The sequence below is a fragment of the Mytilus trossulus genome, chromosome 7 (assembly GCF_036588685.1).
Source record: "Mytilus trossulus isolate FHL-02 chromosome 7, PNRI_Mtr1.1.1.hap1, whole genome shotgun sequence".
Classification (NCBI taxonomy): domain Eukaryota; kingdom Metazoa; phylum Mollusca; class Bivalvia; order Mytilida; family Mytilidae; genus Mytilus; species Mytilus trossulus.
In genome coordinates this window covers 59,442,547-59,464,019 of record NC_086379.1, presented here as the reverse complement: position 1 = coordinate 59,464,019, position 21,473 = coordinate 59,442,547, and the positions used below count along the sequence as shown (strand labels likewise).

Sequence of the window (21,473 nt, the reverse complement as noted above, 5' to 3'; positions counted from 1 at the left end):
ATTTAAATAAAAAAATGCTGAAATTTGAATTACAATAAAATCCACAAAGGTATTCTTTTGTCTGTGACATGAAGTACAACAATCAAGCTTCATTCTTACCTAAATATATTTGGTCCAAACACAATGGCAAGAGACATAGCAGTCATTTTGTTCTGTTTCTCATGTTTAGCTACGGTAATCAGAAAACCAGACAAATACTTTAGTAAGTTGTAATGTTCCTTTGGTAGATTATCATGTAAACACTGCTTTAACTGGTACAAACAAGCTTTTATATCATTCTGGTAAGCTAAAAGATAAAAGAGAGGGTTCTTTAAAGTGTAAACATATGTCATAAAAATTTTGTTGTTATTTTCAACGTTGTCAAGCTTGTTTCTCATTACAATATTATTTACCTTATTTGCATAGCAGTTCAATTTGTATGCCAATGCTACTTATCATACATGTAAAGCTTTTAAATCCTAATTATTCCAAAAGGTAAAAAAACTGGCCCTATAATCAAAAGTTACTGTTAAAGATATCCTAGATGGTCCTAAATGTAACAATCTTCAGTGGAAAAATATCATTACAATCTTATGTCATTCAATTCAATGTATCTGAACATGTTTAAAGAAGGCCTCTTTTATTGTTTTGTTTCTTGTTGCTGTTGGCTTTTTTTTTTTCAAGACCAACATGCCACAAAAGACTATCATCAATTCCTTACCATCTTGTATACAGACAAACTGTTGAGTCCTGTTCTCTGGTACAAGCGGTACTGGTAGTTCTCTCAGGAATAGTTTCAGCACGCCAGCCACAGCTGCTATGTCTCCATCTTCTTCTAGATTAGCATCCCCTCGCTGATCAAACTCTCCTCGTAACTTTTCAATAATCTTGGAACTTCCACTGACTCTAAATATACCCTCTTGATCCAAACCTGTAGCAAATAAATACACTTAAGACAATACAATTGTACCAGATGTTAACTCAATAAAATATATAGTTAATAAGTTGTTCAATATGATGATAATGGATTGATGACCATATTAAACGTTTCATACCAATCAGATTGAGACTATAACAAGAATGTGTCCACAGTACACGGATGCCCCACTCGCACTATCATTTTCTATGTTTACTGGACCGTGAAATTGGAATAAATTTTCTAATTTGGCATTAGAATTAGAATGATCTTATCAAACAGAACATGTATACTAAGTTTCAAGTTGGTTGGACTTCAACTTCATCAAAAACTACCTTGACCAAAAACTTTTACCTGAAGTGTAACAGAGGAACGAATGAACAGACAGACAGACGGACGAACGAATGGACAAACAGAGGCACAGACCAGAAAACATAATGCCCCTCTACTATCGTAGGTGGGGCATAAAAATGTTAACATATGATCATGGATCCTGCTTTGTAGTTGACTAATACACTGAACTTGATTTTTTAGACATCGCATCCAAGTGACCCTACTAGGATATAGTTTTCCTTTTCAAAGCTGACCAGGCTTTGGTCTTACTTCTAAACGCTGAGTGCTTTGCAGAAAAACAGAAAATTTCATCAAGTGTTCAAATATATTTTACTATCTCATTCATGTGCAATTTGGGAAAATCACTTTGGCAAAATAACAATTTATAATTGGCAATTCATTTATGATATTTCTTTTGCAAAAATCATAGTATAAAATTACAAAATAATAAAAGTTTTAGCCATTCTTTCATGACTCTAATCATTATCATGAGATTATACTAACTATGTCTAGAGGTCTTCTTACCTTTCTCAGCAATGGTTTCACATATTTTCATTACAGCAAAAGGCACTTTGTATTTATTTCCCTCTCTGGCTAATAAATCATCCAAATGAACACCAAAAGTTCGGTTGACGTTAGAGAAAACTTTCTTTCGGGCCCCAGGACTCAATAATTTTTTCATTTTATCCATAGAACCATTTATTGGAAGACCTTTTGTCTGAAAACAGAAGAAAATAAACACCTATGAAAAAAAAAACTAATTATATTTGATGCATCTGCAAAATCACTCATGGGATTCCATAATTCTTGTCTTGTAAAATATCATTTTTCCTACCTCATCAGATTTTTATCGATTACTTCCACAAAACAAATACCTAGTCTATTTAAAGATTATTTTTTATCATTATTATTGAAATGCCATAGACAGGCAAGACAGCGCTCTGAGACAAAACCATAGAATAAAGAAATAAAATATTAATACATATTACAGGTTATTTTGTTATACATTTTGAACAAACAATATTAACATTGTATATACTGACTTTGAAGAAATCAACAATTTTGTTTAGACCTACACAAAGTAATTTAGAAGTTGAGAGGTATGTTTTATACCTTAGAATTTAAGTGTTAATAAATCCTTTTCTTTAAAAATTTTAATATTTTTAACGAATTTTTAAAGATTAAAGTTTATATTTTACATGCAATTCAATTTTAGAAACTGCAAAAGTAAATGTATAAATGAAATAAAATTTTTAGAAACTGACTTTTTGTTGATTGAGTATCATCTCCTTTTTAAAGTTAAGTAAGTCTAACATCCTGACTTCTTCCTTTTAGTTCCAGTCAGTGCAACAATCTTACAAACAAATACTATAGAATTGTAACCATGTGATATTTATATATCAACTAGTGCTAAATATAAACACAAAAAGTCCAGGACCTAATAACATCTCTACTATATATATATATATACTAATTAGTATCCCCACAGGCAAAATGTATTAACCACAGCATCACACGTGTGGTCATATACTAGAGCATTATCATTAACAATATAACTGCAGTATACACTTCTGACCCTTATAAACATAGACAGAAATGACAGTGACCATAAACATTGACCTTACAAATGTGACTGACCTTTGGTATTGTCAGTACTGACCATAAACATTGACCTAACAAATGATGATTGACCTTTCATAATACTCAGCATAAACTTACTACCTGTAAATATGTTTTATGTTTTTATATCTACAAAATTTGTTCATAATCATTTTTTAATTATTGATAATCAGTATGTATGTAATCAATTCTTGTAGACATAGAAAAGAAATAAGTGAATAATTCCTTAAAATAATGCTTTGCTTTATATTGTTTTGTCTAATGAACCGAGGATTTATATAACTAAGCATATGGGATCAGATTTTGTGGTTTAGTGGTGTTTTATTTGGTTTACCACAATGTTTTAATTTTTGACAGCAGATAATTTTAGTCTTGTGATCTTTGACTCTTCAATACACCCACCTACTACATAATGACAACTTTCAGACAAGCAGCTGTTACTCTACATGATAACTAAATGTCAAGTCCATCATTTTGGTACTGGTTCCAATGTGTACATTATATAATACATTTTGGTAAATTAACAAATGGAAATAAAATCTTGAAGGAATATATATTACATACAGACAAACTGCTTGGAGTTGGGTATATAATAAAGGATTAAACAGATGATATCATAAACACTACAACTAGAGAATTATTCCATATCTTGTGACAAAAGACAGCTAATTTTTCAAATACAAAACTCATATTCAAATCGAAATAAATATTATTACAAATATAACATATAAGAATTTATAAATAATATTTGTTTGATATGCTTTTTACTAATGCAGAACAACTGCCAAGTACTCAAATTTGGCATCTACCGGTAATTTATCATACAAGTAGAAAATCAATACAGATTGGAGATACCAACAGCTGATATATGTACTCTGAGTACTTCTGTGACTATAAATATTGTCATTAAAATTAGGATTGACCTTTACATGACCATAACTATGACCCTTAACATTAACCTTTAGGGTTCATTACTTTGACCATAAACATCACCCTTACAAATTAATGATGGTTGACCTTCAACAATGGACAGCAAAATATTTTTTTCATTCTGATAAAGCATTACTTGTATATATGAAAGAAAAAAACATTTCGTAGTCTGTTTTTGTTTTTGGCTTTATCCTGAAGAAATAAGGATTACACTATCAAAGAGCAAAGGATGTATACTTTGTGGTTTTAAAACTTGATTTTACTAAGTTTACCTCATTGGTAACTCAAAGTCAAAGGTCTTAATTCAAAATATGTTCATATTAAGAAACAAGATTGAACCTAATGACCAATTTAAATGATCATAACATGCAATTATTCACTTATGTTTTGTATCTCTGTCAATTTTCAAACAGTTCTGCTAAAAGTATATTCAATGTGGTTCCCAAAAATGACTGGAAACTGACACAATGTAATTTTTTTTTAACACTGCTTCAGGTATTTAAGAGAAAACTTTATGAAATTAGCTTGTTCATGTATTTACATGATTTAAGACTCACATTTATAGGTTCAAAATGACAATTTCAGTTTGAAATTCATTAGTGTGATTAGTATATAAAGCAGTTTCAGTGTTATGATATGGTCTTACTCCCACAAACATGCTACAATTACTTATATTACATTCCCAAGTTTAGGGTCATATAACTACATTGTAAGTGTAATGGTGTATCTATATTGAAATTAAAATAGCTTTGATCCAAATATAGAATGTTTGGCAGACATTACAAGCTTTATTGACTGCAAGGACTCATCTTTAAGGAGTCATTGAAACCTAAATCAACCTAGTCAGACCAGTGCTCAGTTTCTTTGAGTAAAATATATCTCTTTTCGAAAAAGAGTAGGCTAATGCCGTTACAAGGCAGTACTTGCACCCGCAAAGTGGAAAGGGATTCATATAAGTTGTAAAACTTGTTTCCCAATCCACTATAAATAAATATGTTTAAAAAAAAATAACATTCAAATAACCTATACACTGCCTTGCTCAAATGTTCATGAGACATGACTCTCCACAGGAGACCAAATGACACAGAAATTAACAACTATATAGATCACAGAACGGCCTTCAATAATGAGTTGTTTAGTTTGTAAGTTTCTGATATTGACAGTAAAATTGAGAATGGAAATGGGGAATGTGTCAAAGAGACAACAACCCGACCAAAATATAAAAATACAACAGCAGAAGGTCACCAACAGGTCTTCAATGAAGCGAGAAATTCCCGCACCCGGAGGCGTCCTTCAGCTGGCCACCTACATAGTATAATCTGGTTAATCAAAACTCTGAACATGTATGAAGTATATATAGATATAACAACAATAGCCACTGACGTCACTCTCATTAACATCTATATATATATATGTCAAAAGAAAAACAAATGAAGACAGCAGTCTGTACTCCCTGAAAACATTGTTTTGTCATTTTAGTTTTATACTTAAACTGATGACAATCATGACCATGTTCTGCTGATACAGCAAAGATGATAGACAACATAAACATTATTGTTCAAAGATAAAAATAAACATCAAACATGAACTGACATTGTTATTGTTATTTGGAAAGTTTAACAAGTATTTTTGATTCAAGTTGTTACATCTCTTTGTACTATACAGAAATGTAACACATATACAGAGATATACATGTAACATATAAAAGAACATGCATTATAGGTACTGCTTTTACTAATATCACCCAAAAATAATTATCCCCCTGGAAGAAATATAGAAGATAAGCAAACCCAAAAAGCTAATCATATTAATCTTTTTATAGATAAAACTTGTTCCTCTGCATTTTTTCTCTTATTTTCTTGTTCTCTTGTGTAGTGAAAACCCAAAAACATTACCTAACCTTTTACCCTTATAATTTTTTTTGTCTAAAATATTATCAAAAAACTATTTTGTAATTTTGTCCTGATAAATGAATATTTCCAAAGGGAAGAATATACTCACTAAATGTAAATTGACAAGTTTCAGTAGTTGTTTAAATATAGTGAGATAATTTATCTATACCAGAATATATATATTTATATCAATTCAAGAAACAGATTCTTTAGATTTTTGTTACCTAATATGTTGGTATTACGATTTTTTTAAATTTCATAAGCACTGAAAAATCATACATGAACCTCAATTTACTTTTTCCAAAAGTGTTTATCATCAAATTAAGCAAATTGAAATATAATTGTACAGAAAAAAATGTCATATTAAAAAGTACCAGATAACCTTTTTACAAATCAATTTTCTTAACAAAATAAAACAAGCTTCAACTGTTATTTGTCACTCGAAAACAGAATTACCACATTCTAATAGGAAATAAATTGGGTTATTATATGTTTTTGGTTAATTTGATACAGCTATTAGAAAATAACCAACGTTGGAATTCGGTCAATTTATATACAAATATACGGTGAAGGACACTACAATTACTTTGATACTATTTTTGAAACCTTTCCAATAACACTACATTATATGTCTTTATAGTATTATTTGTGTGAAAGCTATAAATTTAAATGCATCTGATAGTTCATCTTAACAGTTATTGTAAAGTACATAATCTTTGGCAAACTTCCGTCAGCTAGTATTAATGGACAATTTGTCAGTTGTCAAACTGTATATATATTTCCTAAAGCACTCTCTTGTAAAAGTATAAGTTTAAACTTTCAAGAACTCTTCATTTTCCATTATTTGTACTTTTCTTCATGTAATCTGGCTTTTATTATCTGCTGTAATAATTTCAACAAAACCTGTATTTCATCAATTAAATATCCATTTCAATTAACAAATTCAAATTAGATTCCGTGTCAAAACCTGATTTATGATTCACACTTGATAAAGTAGATTTGTTCAAAATTAAGGAAAGAAGATTTTATATAAATTAAATAAATCAGAGGTTGAGTGATATAAAATAACTTACTGTAGATTTAAGACTTTGAAAATGTAGAGAGAGAAAAAAAAAAGGATTTTCCACTCTGCCAAATTGGAAATCCCATCTTATTACAACTGAAATCAAGCTGAATGATAGGGAAAAATCATATTTGGAAACTAAAATTGTTTGCAAGATGTCTAACTACATTCCATTTAAAAGGTTTAATAAAACAGAGTTTAAAAAAAAGCTCATCCTAGTAATTCCTGTAAAATTCAGTTTTTAATTTATTCTTTATAGAGTGTTCCAGCAGCTGTACAGAGGGAATATCAGCTTTGCAACTACTTAGGTGTGGTTTTCTGTGAGGATTTTTTTCCTATGAATTTTAATGATTATGAGGACGATTTAGTATATTTAAAATATCTATCGTAGAATATTAGTTAAAGTTGCAGTGTTTTTAGTGGTGATGCATCTAAAAATCTGTACCTTATTTTTTAATCACACCCTTACACTGGCTTAGCTGGTATGGCAGAGAAAAAAAAATTGTACAATAATACATGATAGCTGAAACAATTATTTTTTTTAATTTTTTTACAGCATTGATCAAGAACACAGATAATATTGTATATGTCTATATGTTGTACTGATTGCCTGTTGCAGTGTGTAGTAACAATAGTTGTATTTTAGATCACATTTTATAGTGAAAAGAAGAAAGATGCATCTATTTTTTTAATTCAGTTGATTTACTAACAAAACCATGTAAGTTTACAGAAAAATAACTTTTTAATCAAATAAAAACAAGTGTTAAAACAAGTTGGAAAAAAGTAAAATTTTCTGTTATTAACAATGATAAATTCAAATGTAGATTAACATAGCACAAATCAATCAAATCAGAATTCATTGAAAATAATTAATTTATACAGACCCTTTTCATATGTTTACGATCCCTAACAGAATTCCATTTCATTTTCATTTGTCCCATGAACATCATGCGGTAAAAACAATGGTAAAATGTGGGTGGGAAAGGTATGCACAAGGTCCCAAGTCATAAAGTAAACAGAACATGGCCATAAACATTTCATTACAAATATATACATGTAAATAAAATCTTAAAAGTGCATGGATTGTAAATTATTTGAAGTACATTTTATTTGTTTACTATGTATGATAAACTGCTTAGGTCGTGTACTGAATATAAATATTACAATAAGGCTTGAAAAATGATACAGATTTGTACTATCTATTTGTTCCTTCCAGCATGTCTGGTTTTTTATATTTATATGTGTAGTTCTTTATTTTGTTCTTTTAGACAAGCACTTTTGTTCGAATTAGGATAACCAGGGAAACCTATATAGTTTCAGTAAGTAACTGCATGCCAAGTCTTTCTCTTGACATTTTTGCAGATAACTAAAACCTGCCACATTTTGTTCAGTGTAAACTATCAATGCCATTATGAATTCTTTTTTGTTTGCTTTAACTTTTTGTCAATTGAAAATAATTCATGTTAGTGTTTACAAAAGCACTATGAAAATTATAACTTGTACAGTACTGGTATCGACTTAGTTCAAAAGTTTTCAGGTATTTCAGAGATTTGGATCTGGATGACTGATGCTTTAGACCTAACAGTAATCATTAGTGAAACATTTCAGTATTGAGCCGATTCCAAGCAAACATCTAAATGGCTATTACTTCCTGTATCTTACTTTTACATCTTTAGTCAGACTTTCACTTTTGCATGTCTGAAATAATATATTTGGATATTCATTTCTTAATTGCAATCAATTGTTTAAATGGCAATCCATTAAATATATCATGTCACAATTATATTCCAGCTACAAACATCAACAGGAAATGAACTTTATTTCTGTCTATCTCATGAAACAGGAATGACTTAGGTTAACTTTTTCAATACTTTACATATCTATGACTCAATAAACAAAAAAATATCGGATTTAAAACAGTACCTAGTGAAAAAACAATTCATTACTATTTTCATTACTATGTTTTTAATGCATCTTTAAATAGACATCTCAGCTAAATTAAACTTGATTTACCTCAAGCAAAGTATTACAAAAGCTATTGTTTTGCACGAAAACATATTTTAGATTAAAAATAATAAATAAAAGGCACATTATGCCATATTCCACTGAAGATCCTGAAAGTTTATCAATAACTGATTTCCCTCATTGCTAAGGAGAAATTCTATAATTAGAAATGGCTCTGTAAAAACTTGAAATGACAACCAACAAGAAAATAAAACAAATAATACACAATTTTAATACAGATTGAAGTCTCTGAAAGTATGCTAGAGTGGGGAAAAGCCAGATTCCTTTGTTTTGTAAATCTTGTCTTATCAGTTACATGTATCTAGATTTATGTTTCTTCAAATTTCCTTATGTAAATTTTTGTTGGTTTGATTTATTTTTAAAGAGAAATAATGTCAGTTTAACCCAATAAATGTCAGATCATGTCACTTCATTAGATATCTATTTATAAAAACTATCCTTTTCATCAACTTTCTCTTATAATTGGACCAAGAAGCCAATGATTTCCTAATTCAGTAGAACATTGATTAATAGTTGATTAATAGTTAATGGTTAATATTGAGAATTGGGTCATCACATCCAATAGAGAATTGTGCTAACTTATTCACAAGAACAAAATAAATCAGCTTATACAACACTAATTTGTGACTTGAAAGGGAAGTTTCTGGTTTAATGGTAAATTTATAAGCATGAGAAATTACTAAAAGTACAAGTCACCTCCAATGAGCAATAAATATTGTGGTTATGATGGGAAATAAATAAGTAATTACACTGTGGTATAAAAGTGTACTATACTCTGTCAACCTTTATATTTAATCCAGTTATAGCACAGATGAAGTACAACAATGGTTACCACAGTCATAATAAGTTTGAACAAAAGTGGATCAAAACATTTTTGTTTAGAAACATTACTATCAGGAATTGCTTCTGCAATCCATCTTTCTGTTACAAATCATGATGTATTGTTTTATATGTACATGTCATGCTGCCCATCAAGGACCCTTGATTGGAATAATAAACATTCTTATTTGATCATTCATAAGAGGCATTGCATACATTATAATGCAATTGGTCATAGATCAAACAAGAGGCTGTCACAACGACAGCAAACTGGATTTATTAACATTTATTTGTGTCCTGGCAATATCACAAGAACCATAATACTGATGAATGGTGAAAGTGAAAATCGTCAATATCAAATTTGACCTCCATTTTGTCATCAGTATCAACATATTAAAATTTGAAAAGCTTAGATTGAATGGTTCATGAGTAAATGCAACAACTTGAATGGAAACACCATTTTTTCAATCTTTTAAGAACCATAACTCCTGAACGATAAAAGTCAAAATCGTCATTATTGAACTTGACCTCCATTTTGTCATCAGTAACAACATAATAAAATTTGGGAAGCTTTGGTAGAACGGTTCATAAGTAAATGCACGGACACAACTGGAAACTCCATTTTTCAATCTTTCAAGAACCATAACTCCTGAACGGTAAAAGTCAAAATCACCATTATTAGACTTGACCTTCATTTAGTTGTCAGTAACAACATATTAAAATTTTAAAAGCTTTGGTTGAACGGTTCATGAGTTAATGCACGGACAACATTTGATTGTCGCCCATCTGCCCGCCCGCCATACATCCCCAAATCAATAACTGACCCTTTTGTCCCAAAAATCCGGTTAATAAGAGTACTCTTTCATCAAACTTTAAATGAAAACTTTTGTTATTTTATCAGTTTCATATACAATTTCATGAAAATCTATCTACAAAAATATTAAGGTATTTATATCAATTAATGTTTTGATGTTATTAAAAGTAAATATTAATTAGTATACAGCTAAATTATTATTTGAATATTGAATACAACATAGGAATTCGTTTGAAGTCTATAGATATACATGTATACTATTACATAATAAGAAGTTGTCAAAATGACAACAAATCAATGTCTCACTACATTTATTGGTGTCATAGTAAAAGCAATTAAGGGAAATAACTCCTGAATGACCTAAGTTTTGTCAAAAGTAACAACATATCTAGAAAACATTGGTTGAAAGGTTAAGTCATTGCACAGAATTCTAATAATTTTTTTCCCCAATATATCAAGGACCAGAACTCCTGAGCAGCTGAAGTGAAAATTGTCAATATAAAACATTGACCTCCATTTTTATCATCAATATGACATGCTAAAATCAGAATAACATTTGTCAGATGGTTCCTAAGTTATTGCACAGAAACAACATAAAGTGTCATTTTCCATCAAATCAGGGGGCATTAACTCCTGAGTGGCAGACATAACAGTGTTTTTTGTTTTTTTTTATCAAACTTGGTTATCATTTTTTCAGCAGTAACATGATAAAGGTACATCATTTTCAAATTTGAAAAGAAATGGTTCACAGATTATGGCAGGAAACAACAGGAGCAGCCTGCTGAATGACAATCCACCCACTTGCCAATTGAATGTACAACCTCAAATCAATACCTGATTCCTGTCAAAAATCCTGGTTGAAAAGGGATAAATGAAAAGACTACATTTCTTTTCATTGTGTAACTATGTAATGAAATCATAGTGCAATGATTGTTAATGTGAATGTCATGTTTGCCAATCAAGGGCCCTTAATTGAAATAATAAAATCTCAATTCTCATACCTTGATTCACACGATTCAAAATAACTATTCTATGCATAATTCACAAAAAAATTTTCAATGATACATGTTAACCAGCTACATAAGAAAGTATATTCATAAATGATATAAAAGATAAACTCCCACCTTAAATTGTGATTGAATTGCTATCAAAATGTCACAGACAATTCTATGAACATAACAATTAAAGAAATCAATAAAAAGCAATTGCATTCCAATAAAAAAACAGTGAAAAACATAAAATCAGAAGAATTTTCTACTTACAGCCCATTTTTCATGGGCTTTTTCAGGCATCTTGCTGTTCGTTTTGGTCAGCACAAGTAACTAGTCATACATAAAACATACTAAGTTCTGAGTCATTCAAAATTATTCATGTGACTTTTTCAAACAGATGTGCTGACCGATTTTCTCACCTACCTTCAAACCATATATAGCATTTGAAATCATATAAAGCTTAGGTCAAATAAGTAATAACTGTACTTCTGTGACATTCTAAAAATATGATTGGAATTTTCAACAAACTGTCAATCATTTTAAACCAGGAACTGTGAACCTGTTACACTGAACTATTAAATACCTAATAAGCATATTTATCAGAACCAATGTCAAAACTTCTGTTTGTTTAACTTATTCAAAACCAAATTTAATCAGAAAGATACCAAAGGGACATTCAAATAGATAAGTCAAAGACAAACTTAGAAACACCAAGGCAAAAAAGGGAAAAAACAACAAAAGACCAACAACTGTCTATAAAACACAGCAAAAACCAAAGTGCTTGTAAGCACAAAGGGGTAACGACTAAACTACAATACTGGACAATGGGAGATAACTTCAATTTTTTAAGATGACGTTAACAATGACGTAAGATTCCTGCACCTTGTAAAAATTTAAAAAAATTCTTAGAACATCTATTACATGGATCAATTTCTGGAAATGTTCATGGATATGATGTATAGAATTTTATGATCAATGTACTATATTTTGTGAATTAAAAAGGTAGTGATAAGCCTTCGAAGATTTAGATATCAAGTCAGTAACATAAGGTTTTGATTGCATTTCATGAAATCTTTATCCAAAAACTAAAGACTGTGCAACAAGCAATAAACCAAAAACCATATTCATAAGTACATGTAATATGAATATTTTACTTAACAAACACTATGGTAACATCAGTAACTATATCAAGGCTTGAACAGACCTAATATAATATAACTTTATTTGCAACTCCTTTCCATATGATTATATAAAAATAAGGAGATGTGGTTTGATTGTCAATGAGACAACTATCCATCAAAGTTCAGAAGATTTATTTGAATTGACAACAATTTCATCATTTTGTTCTTTTTTAATAGATATAATGTATAATTTATCATAATTTGTGATAATTTTTCAGATACAAGATTAGTAAAAAACAAATGTGTTATCTGAATGTGTTATTAGAAATACATTACTTTATCTTGTTACTAGGAGTAGGAGATCTTAAATTCATATTAAAGTTGTGGAATTGCAATTACGGAGACAAGTACAAGGATAACTATTAGAGATATCATCAATACAATTTTACATCAACCTTAAATAAACACAGTGAACACAGTGGTATGGTGGAATATTTAAAATATTATTTTTTAAGACTCAAATATATATCTGCTTCAAAAACAAACTAAGCAATAATTGTTTGATTGAGAAAAAAATAAACTACCACTTAATTTGCAATCAATTAGTGTTTGTTAGTTGGTTCGATCATATCATTATTTTCAAAACAGCAGTATGAAATCAAATAAATGTCTAACTTGAATGCAGCTGTTAACATGGTTAAGTGACTTTTTTATAACAGAAAACTTGTTTTCATCAGGTTCCCAATATTGCAGTCTATTTAACAACCTGTTGCCTATCAGATGGATGTTTATGACATGATTTTTATGTATGTGCACATTCTGTTATACAATTCATCTATTAAGTGCAAGGTTAAATCTCACTTTAGAAAATGAATCTATTTCTAGTATGCTTTTTAAGACTGATGAGAACAATTTGACACCTTTCTATTGTAATTATATTATACAGAAAATAATCTATGTTTGTTTCAACCAGCTAATTCTGGTTCGATTAAGAAATAATGATGTAAGCAAAAAACTAATAATTATTTGAAGTTGTGCCATGGAAAGCAAGCCAGCTTAACAAATCCAAATGAATTCAATCTCCCTTTTTCAAACTAAACAGAATGAGCTTTAATGAGAAAATGCTCTTTCAATCCCTTTTACAAATAAAACAGTTTACTTAAATCCAAGCCATCCCTTTAAAGTTGAAGTCGCTATTCTTGAAAAATTAAACCTTCACTATGAAAACAGAAACAATTCAAACACATCATAAATATTCTAATTTAGGATACCTCGATCAGAATCAGCCCTGCCAAATATAATGAAATTCAGAAAATCAATAAAAAACCCAAATTTTCAGACTGACAGATAATGGTATACCATAATACATGTATGTGCCATTACCTTTATATATATGTACAAAATCAGCAAATTACAGAACTAGGTACTGAAAATTCAGAAATTAATGCGAGGTTTTTATTATTGTGAAAATTAAGACTGAGTTGTAAAGGCAATAATTTAAACCCACATTTTGAAATATTTTATATGAATTTAACAGGATTTTTCTCAAAATCATAAAATTAAAATCGCATTTAAGTCTAAAATGACAAAATCGCAATAATAAATGCATATAATAATTTCTGAATTTACAGTATGTCTGTCAATTTATTATTATTGTTGCACAGTTTGACCCCGAATGTTTATGTAGATATTCAGTGCATCCAAAACTAGGCATATTTCTTAGGGCACCATAAGAAAATTTAAATAGAAAAGCTTGATAAATGATTTTTTTTAATTTTTCATCATGTAAAACTTGGCCCTTTCTCAAGGCGTCACTCCCCATTCAAAAATATGTACCTTCGTTGGAAGTAAAATTGAGAATGGAAACGTGCCTCTTATTGTACATTGTTACATCAGATTCTACAAGAACATACATGTACATGTTGATTATGAGTACTTACAGAACTAGGAGTATCTGTCATGATATTAACATTATTGTACATACATGTACATGGTGATTATCAGTACTTACAGAACTAGGAGCATCTGTCATGGTATTAACATTATTGTATATACATGTACATGGTGATTATCAGTACTTACAGAACTAGGAGTATCTGTCATGGTATTAACATTATTGTACATACATGTACATGTTGATTATCAGTACTTACAGAACTAGGAGTATCTGTCATGGTATTAACATCATTGTACATACATGTACATGTTGATTATCAGTACTTACAGAACTAGGAGTATCTGTCATGGTATTAACATTATTGTACATGGTGATTATCAGTACTTACAGAACTAGGAGTATCTGTCATGGTATTAACATTATTATACATACATGTACATGGTGATTATGAGTACTTACAGAACTAGGAGTATCTGTCATGGTATTAACATTATTGTACATACATGTACATGTTGATTATGAGTACTTACAGAACTAGGAGTATCTGTCATGGTATTAACATTATTGTACATACATGTACATGGTGATTATGAGTACTTACATAACTAGGAGTATCTGTCATGGTATTAACATTATTGTACATACATGTACATGTTGATTATCAGTACTTACAGAACTAGGAGTATCTGTCATGGTATTAACATTATTATACATACATGTATATGGTGATTATGAGTACTTACAGAACTAGGAGTATCTGTCATGGTATTAACATCATTGTACATACATGTACATGTTGATTATCAGTACTTACAGAACTAGGAGTATCTGTCATGGTATTAACATTATTGTACATGGTGATTATCAGTACTTACAGAACTAGGAGTATCTGTCATGGTATTAACATTATTGTACATACATGTACATGTTGATTATGAGTACTTACAGAACTAGGAGTATCTGTCATGGTATTAACATTATTGTACATACATGTACATGGTGATTATGAGTACTTACAGAACTAGGAGTATCTGTCATGGTATTAACATTATTGTACATACATGTACATGTTGATTATCAGTACTTACAGAACTAGGAGTATCTGTCATGGTATTAACATTATTATACATACATGTACATGGTGATTATGAGTACTTACAGAACTAGGAGTATCTGTCATGGTATTAACATTATTGTACATACATGTACATGTTGATTATGAGTACTTACAGAACTAGGAGTATCTGTCATGGTATTAACATTATTGTACATACATGTACATGGTGATTATGAGTACTTACAGAACTAGGAGTATCTGTCATGGTATTAACATTATTGTACATACATGTACATGTTGATTATCAGTACTTACAGAACTAGGAGTATCTGTCATGATATTAACATTATTGTACATACATGTACATGTTGATTATCAGTACTTACAGAACTAGGAGTATCTGTCATGGTATTAACATTATTGTACAGTTTCATTTCCTATACTACCAGTAACATCTGTATTGTCTGTTAACCTGTCAAATAAAATATTAAAATGTTCTTTATAGCATTACTAGTACTAGTTCTACAAATCTTATGATTAATAGATGGATGAATGGACTGTTGGTGGTTAAATTTCAAGTGGAAAATTGAATTCATGTTCAAGTACTAGAATATGTAACTTTTTGTTGATGTGATGTGAATATGGACCCTACTTTGCAGTAGACCAACAAGCTGTGTCAAATTTTAAATGTGCTTGTCCAATAGTTCTGCAGCAAGACATGTCAACCTTCCTGGAAAAACTAAACTGACTCAGGGCCCACCAGTCTTAACTCTTACTCCTTAATACCTTATTAATAGAATTTAGAGGTCTAGTATCTAACACTTGTAGACAGTCATTACTGAAGGTGTTGTAGCCTTTTACCAGTGTCCCCTCTAAAACTTTGCATTTTTTCAATCACAGATAGATTCATAAACAGTGATTGCATTTAGAGAAAAAAAAAACAGTGATCACATTTAGAGAGAAAAAAAAGAGTTGTGCTTCTAGTATAAAACTCTCCATAGTGATTTTATCATTTGTAAAAGGATTTCAAATTTGATTTCGTGATTTAACAATCAAATCTACCAAATCATCCCATGATTACAGAGAGATGCTTCTATGTTTGAGGAATTACTTTTGCTTACTTTTAAAAATATTATTACCAGTAAGTATACATAAAATCCTTAGATTCTAACCCAAAATAAATAAGTTAATTCAATCAGATTTTACACACTAATGTTTAAAAAAACATACCTGACTAAATATCTAAGGCTGTTTCAAGTATCTACCAGACAGAATTCTTAGTCTCAACATTCAGAATACTTGGTATAATCGTTCAACAATATCTTCACCTGTAAAAAATAGAATTTGTACATTCTTAATCCATCTAAATTTTGTAAAATGTATAATAAGCACTCTCCGGAAATGAAATGAGGCAGGTTTCAATAACAAGGCCACCCTGATATAATACAATACGTTGACTTACCACTGCTGTTTCAGGATTGTATATATTGAACATGATGCAATCAATTTTTAGTGACTTTTTACAAAACTTAACCACACCTAACCATTAATACACAAAGATCACTCATTAAAACAATTTGTTTACATTAGCCATACCAGCATACAAGGAAATTATGATAGATTATGCATTCATCTGTCAACATAAAAATGCAAAATAAATATTATTTTTACATCATTTAACTAGTTCAGCTCTGACCGATTTAAGAAAAAAATATCAGACTTGTTTATGTAATTTGGAAATATGTAACCTTTTCAACCATGGAAACAGTGTTAATAACTATTGTAAAATATCAAACGATAACACACATTTCAAATAGAAAGTAATGCCTAAAATAGAAGAGAAATCAACATTAGCCTCACTACAAGTAGATAAAAAAAGCAGATAACAATTCCCACTGCATATGCATTGACATGACATATTAAACACAAGATTGTTCACATAACAATAATGCATTTTTACTGTTCTAGGATAAGACTTTTCATTTATAGAATATATATGTCGGTAATCACAAATAATGCCAGGTTGAGATTTACTGTGATGCAAATACGTAATTTTTCATACAAGAACTATAATGGTCTCAGTACTGATATCAACACTATTAACCCACAATCCTTTGCCTCTAATTACAAATAGGAGCAGTACAAATATCAAAATAAAGAGATGTGGTATGGTTGCCAAGCAGACAACTATCCTAACAAAGACCAAATAGCTATAAAGACCCTATATGCATTGGAATTATTGTTTCATGTTTCTTTAACCACTCTGTGGTTATGTCAGACATGTCAGACAGAGGAATGACAGCTTGTAGAGCAAATATAATTCAATTTCCAATATAATTCCTTAAAAAATATATTATTAGCACTGATTTGCAAACTTGTCTGATACATTGCTGACATAAACCTATGACGTATAAGTTTTATAAAATCTGACAACAATTGTACATGTGAGAGCCCTAACAACAAAGACTGGAAGGGAAGATGAACAGACAGACAAATGAACAGTCAATCGCCCTTTCTACAGTGCATAATTCCTTAAAAAATATATTATTAGCACTGATTTGCAAACTTGTCTGACACATTGCTGACATAAACCTATGACGTATAAGTTTTAAAAATTTGACAACAATTGTACATGTGAGAGCCCTAACAACAAAGACTGGAAGGGAAGATGAACAGACAGACAAATGAACAGTCAATCGCCCAGTATTTATTTGTACTATGCAATCCATTGCACAGGGACCAAAAATATCATACTAACAATCACTTATGAGGTATAACAATATTGTGTCCATAGACGGGACTAAAGTTTGCTATTATTTTAAATATGCTATAGCAAATGCTGCATAGCCAGAGGCTGATTTACGGGGGAAATTTGGTTGCTTATATAGGGAATAACTGAACAATGACTGGAGCGGGCCCTCTCTTAGGCAGTCAGTGGCCCCCACTTCTGAAAATTTATAGATCCGCCAGTGATACCTACTCTGAATTAGCATCATTGGGAGATTTTATTTACCATACAACTGAAACATGAAAAACCAATTACTGATTCTCTTACACAACAAAACTAATAAGTGATCTCAACTTGATGGTCATCATTGCACTGGTAGATTATTAGTATAACTATTGACCACAAAAATCAAACTCAAAGATCTGTCTCAAGTGCAAATGCACTTTATTATATAATAATCTTGTAAATGTCAAGCAAAGGATCAGAATATCAATCAATATACACTTCAGGCTATAGCTATTATTAGTAAAATAACTTAAAATACCTCAATAGGTGATGAAATACTTATATGTCACAGTTTGAAAAAAAATATACATAATAGTCATTGAAATGGTTTTGTTAAAGGATCTTTTAAAATTCTCATTTAATGCTGTTTTCTATTATGAAAGTTTTTACCTTACTATATTTCTTACACTAAGCTGTATTTACTAAAACCATTTAAATATTGATATCCTTAAAAGTGCAAGCATACACATATAAAAGAGATATAAAGAAAGCTTAATCAACTGTAGCTCATTAAAATATGTTTCAATTAATAAAAACTTTAAGAATGTATTAAAAAAAACCACTGAGGGATATTTGCTTCTGAACTTTCCTCATTTGACAGAATAAGGAAAGTCATCTATGAATGAGATTCAATTGGAAGTCTACTCATCATTCTTTCAAAACAAAATTCAGCCATAAATTTAAGTTTTGCACTTACAAAAAGGGAGTTTTGTTCCAATTGCAAGAAATGTTGGATAGTATATTTTTAATCAAAATTTTGCATTCATGTCATTTGGTCTATTGTAGGGAGTTGTCTTTTAGGCAATGAAACCACATTTTCTTATTTTCATTTGGTAGTGTTGGAGAAAACTGTGGCTCAAAACAAATATTACATCATTTCTCAAAATCCACTAGTTTTATTTAAGCTCAAAATGAAAACGAATTGGTTACATTTTTTAAAATTCTGGTTAATCTGGTTTGGAAACATCGTAAAATATTTCCAAAATATATGTCATTCATATTTATAATTTGACTTTAAATCTTGATCACAAAAGAAAGAAAATCAAGCATATGTTATTTGAGAGTTTGGTGTAATATCCTATTAGAAAAATCTATGGAAAAAAATCATCTTATTAAGCGAATGAAAAGAGCTAATTATGCAAAGTCTTCTTAGATTAAGATTGATAATAAACAAGAATGTGTCCATAGTACACGGATGCCAGGGGCGTAGCTAGAAGGAAACGATGTGGAAGCAATTACCGGAGAATGGAGCAAGGCGAAAAAAATTTGGGACCCTATTATGCAAAAATTATTTTTTTCTGTTTTCGGTCATAGGATGGTTAAAAGAGAAGCTATATGTAGAAAAAAATTTATGAATGTAAAACTATTAATAAATCTTTTGAATAGAGTAATACATAAACAACACATATTTTTGATACAGAATTTATTTAAAATTGTTCAAAATCTGCTCTTCGGGTCTGGGCAGAAACAAACTTCTCTATTACGAGATGTAACAAACCAGCGTACGTGTTCGGCATCGAGCGATCTCCCAATTGAATTCGTCAAAATTACATGCCAGGTCAGTTTCGTATGTCTCAGACAATATTGAGATTTGTTCGTTTGGGATATTTCCTACAACACGATGAATTAGATACAGCGCGGCGCAAAGAAGCGATTTTCTGATAAAACTTGACACAACTCCACTCTCCAGTTCCCTTAATATCATATGGTCTATGAACGCCAAAAAAAATGTGAGACTTTCCAATACTGTTTTGGCGTGGTTGCAGGGTGATTGGCTCTGGTATTCTGTCGACCACATCGCCTCGGCATATTTTCAACGATACCGAAGGGATCTGATAATTCTAATGCCGATTGGTACATCTCATTCCAAACTGATGAACTGTACACTGTAAAATGTGCTCCAAAACTACATGTCTTAGACTGAGTATTACAAATTCAAATCTTGTAAAAGATACAAGTTACCTTATTTAATGATATTTCATCAATTAAAACAGTGACAACATAGGTGTTTCCTTTAACATTCAATTTTTAAATTTTGATTTTGCCATTTCTTTTTTGCATGTGGAATCAATGTGCACACAACTGCGTGTTAGCGTATAGGGAGCTACGATCTTTTTCTGCACGAATCAAACAGCTTCATCAACACTTGTAAATGGGTTGTCAAACTTATATCTGGGATAGATGGAAAAGATACCAACAGTCTCCGAACGTTAAACAAATATCATAATTAAATAATAGTATTAGATAATACATGCATCTCGTTGTCCGATTCCACTTGACCAACTCCGGCATCTCTCTCTCTCTTAAGATATTTTTTTTTGTGAAAACGACATGGATGCATGTGCTGTTGTGCCTCCGGGTAGCTACGCCCCTGGATGCCCCAATCGCACTATCATTTTCTATGTTCAGTGGAACGTGAAATTGGGGTCAAAATTATAATTTGGAATTATATTTAGAAAGATCATATCATAGGGAACTTTAACTTCATCAAAAACTACCTTGACCAAAAACTTTAACCTGAACTTCGCACTATCATTTTCTATGTCAGTGGACCATGAAATTGGGGGTCAAAACTATAATTTGGCATTAAAATTAGAAAGATCATATCATGGGGAACATGTGTACTAAGTTTCAAGTTGATTGGACTTCAACTTCTTCAAAAACTACCTTGACCAAAAACTTAAACCTGAAGCGAACGGACGCACAGGCAGACGCACAGACGGACACACAGACGGACGAATGAACGGAGGCACAGACCAGAAAACATAATGCCCCTATACTATCGTAGGTGGGGCATAAAAACACAATATCTTATAGGATTAAAATTGATAACACTGCATATATCAGTCAATGTGTTCTTGTTTTATGACATGTGGTCTACGTGGTGTACAAAGACAAAAAAGAGGGGGGGAGAGTTTATGTGAATTGGACCACCACATTTTCTGCTGACAGGTACCAAGTCAAACTATCTAGACCATGTGTTGTTATATATTTAGTGTTTG

The 21,473-nt window shown here is 30.5% G+C and overlaps 1 protein-coding gene across 6 annotated transcripts in view; it reads right to left on the bottom strand.

Annotated features, from left to right (window-relative positions):
• LOC134725433 (protein FAM13B-like) overlaps nt 1-21,473 on the bottom strand; it is a 78,219-nt gene that overhangs the window by 40,608 nt on the left and 16,138 nt on the right. For 3 of the 6 annotated variants that reach the window (XM_063589239.1, XM_063589243.1, XM_063589244.1), the window contains exons 1-4: nt 7,618-7,698; nt 1,754-1,946; nt 701-910; nt 100-286 (exon numbers count right to left, since the gene is read on the bottom strand). In XM_063589239.1, the coding sequence (XP_063445309.1) occupies nt 100-286; nt 701-910; nt 1,754-1,946; nt 7,618-7,683 (656 nt within the window). In that variant the 5' untranslated portion in view covers nt 7,684-7,698. Of the gene's footprint in view, nt 1-99; nt 287-700; nt 911-1,753; nt 1,947-7,617; nt 7,699-14,444; nt 14,482-14,586; nt 14,622-15,844; nt 15,931-16,688; nt 16,787-21,473 lie in introns of those variants that run through there. The other 3 variants (XM_063589240.1, XM_063589242.1, XM_063589241.1) reach the window with 3 other exon arrangements.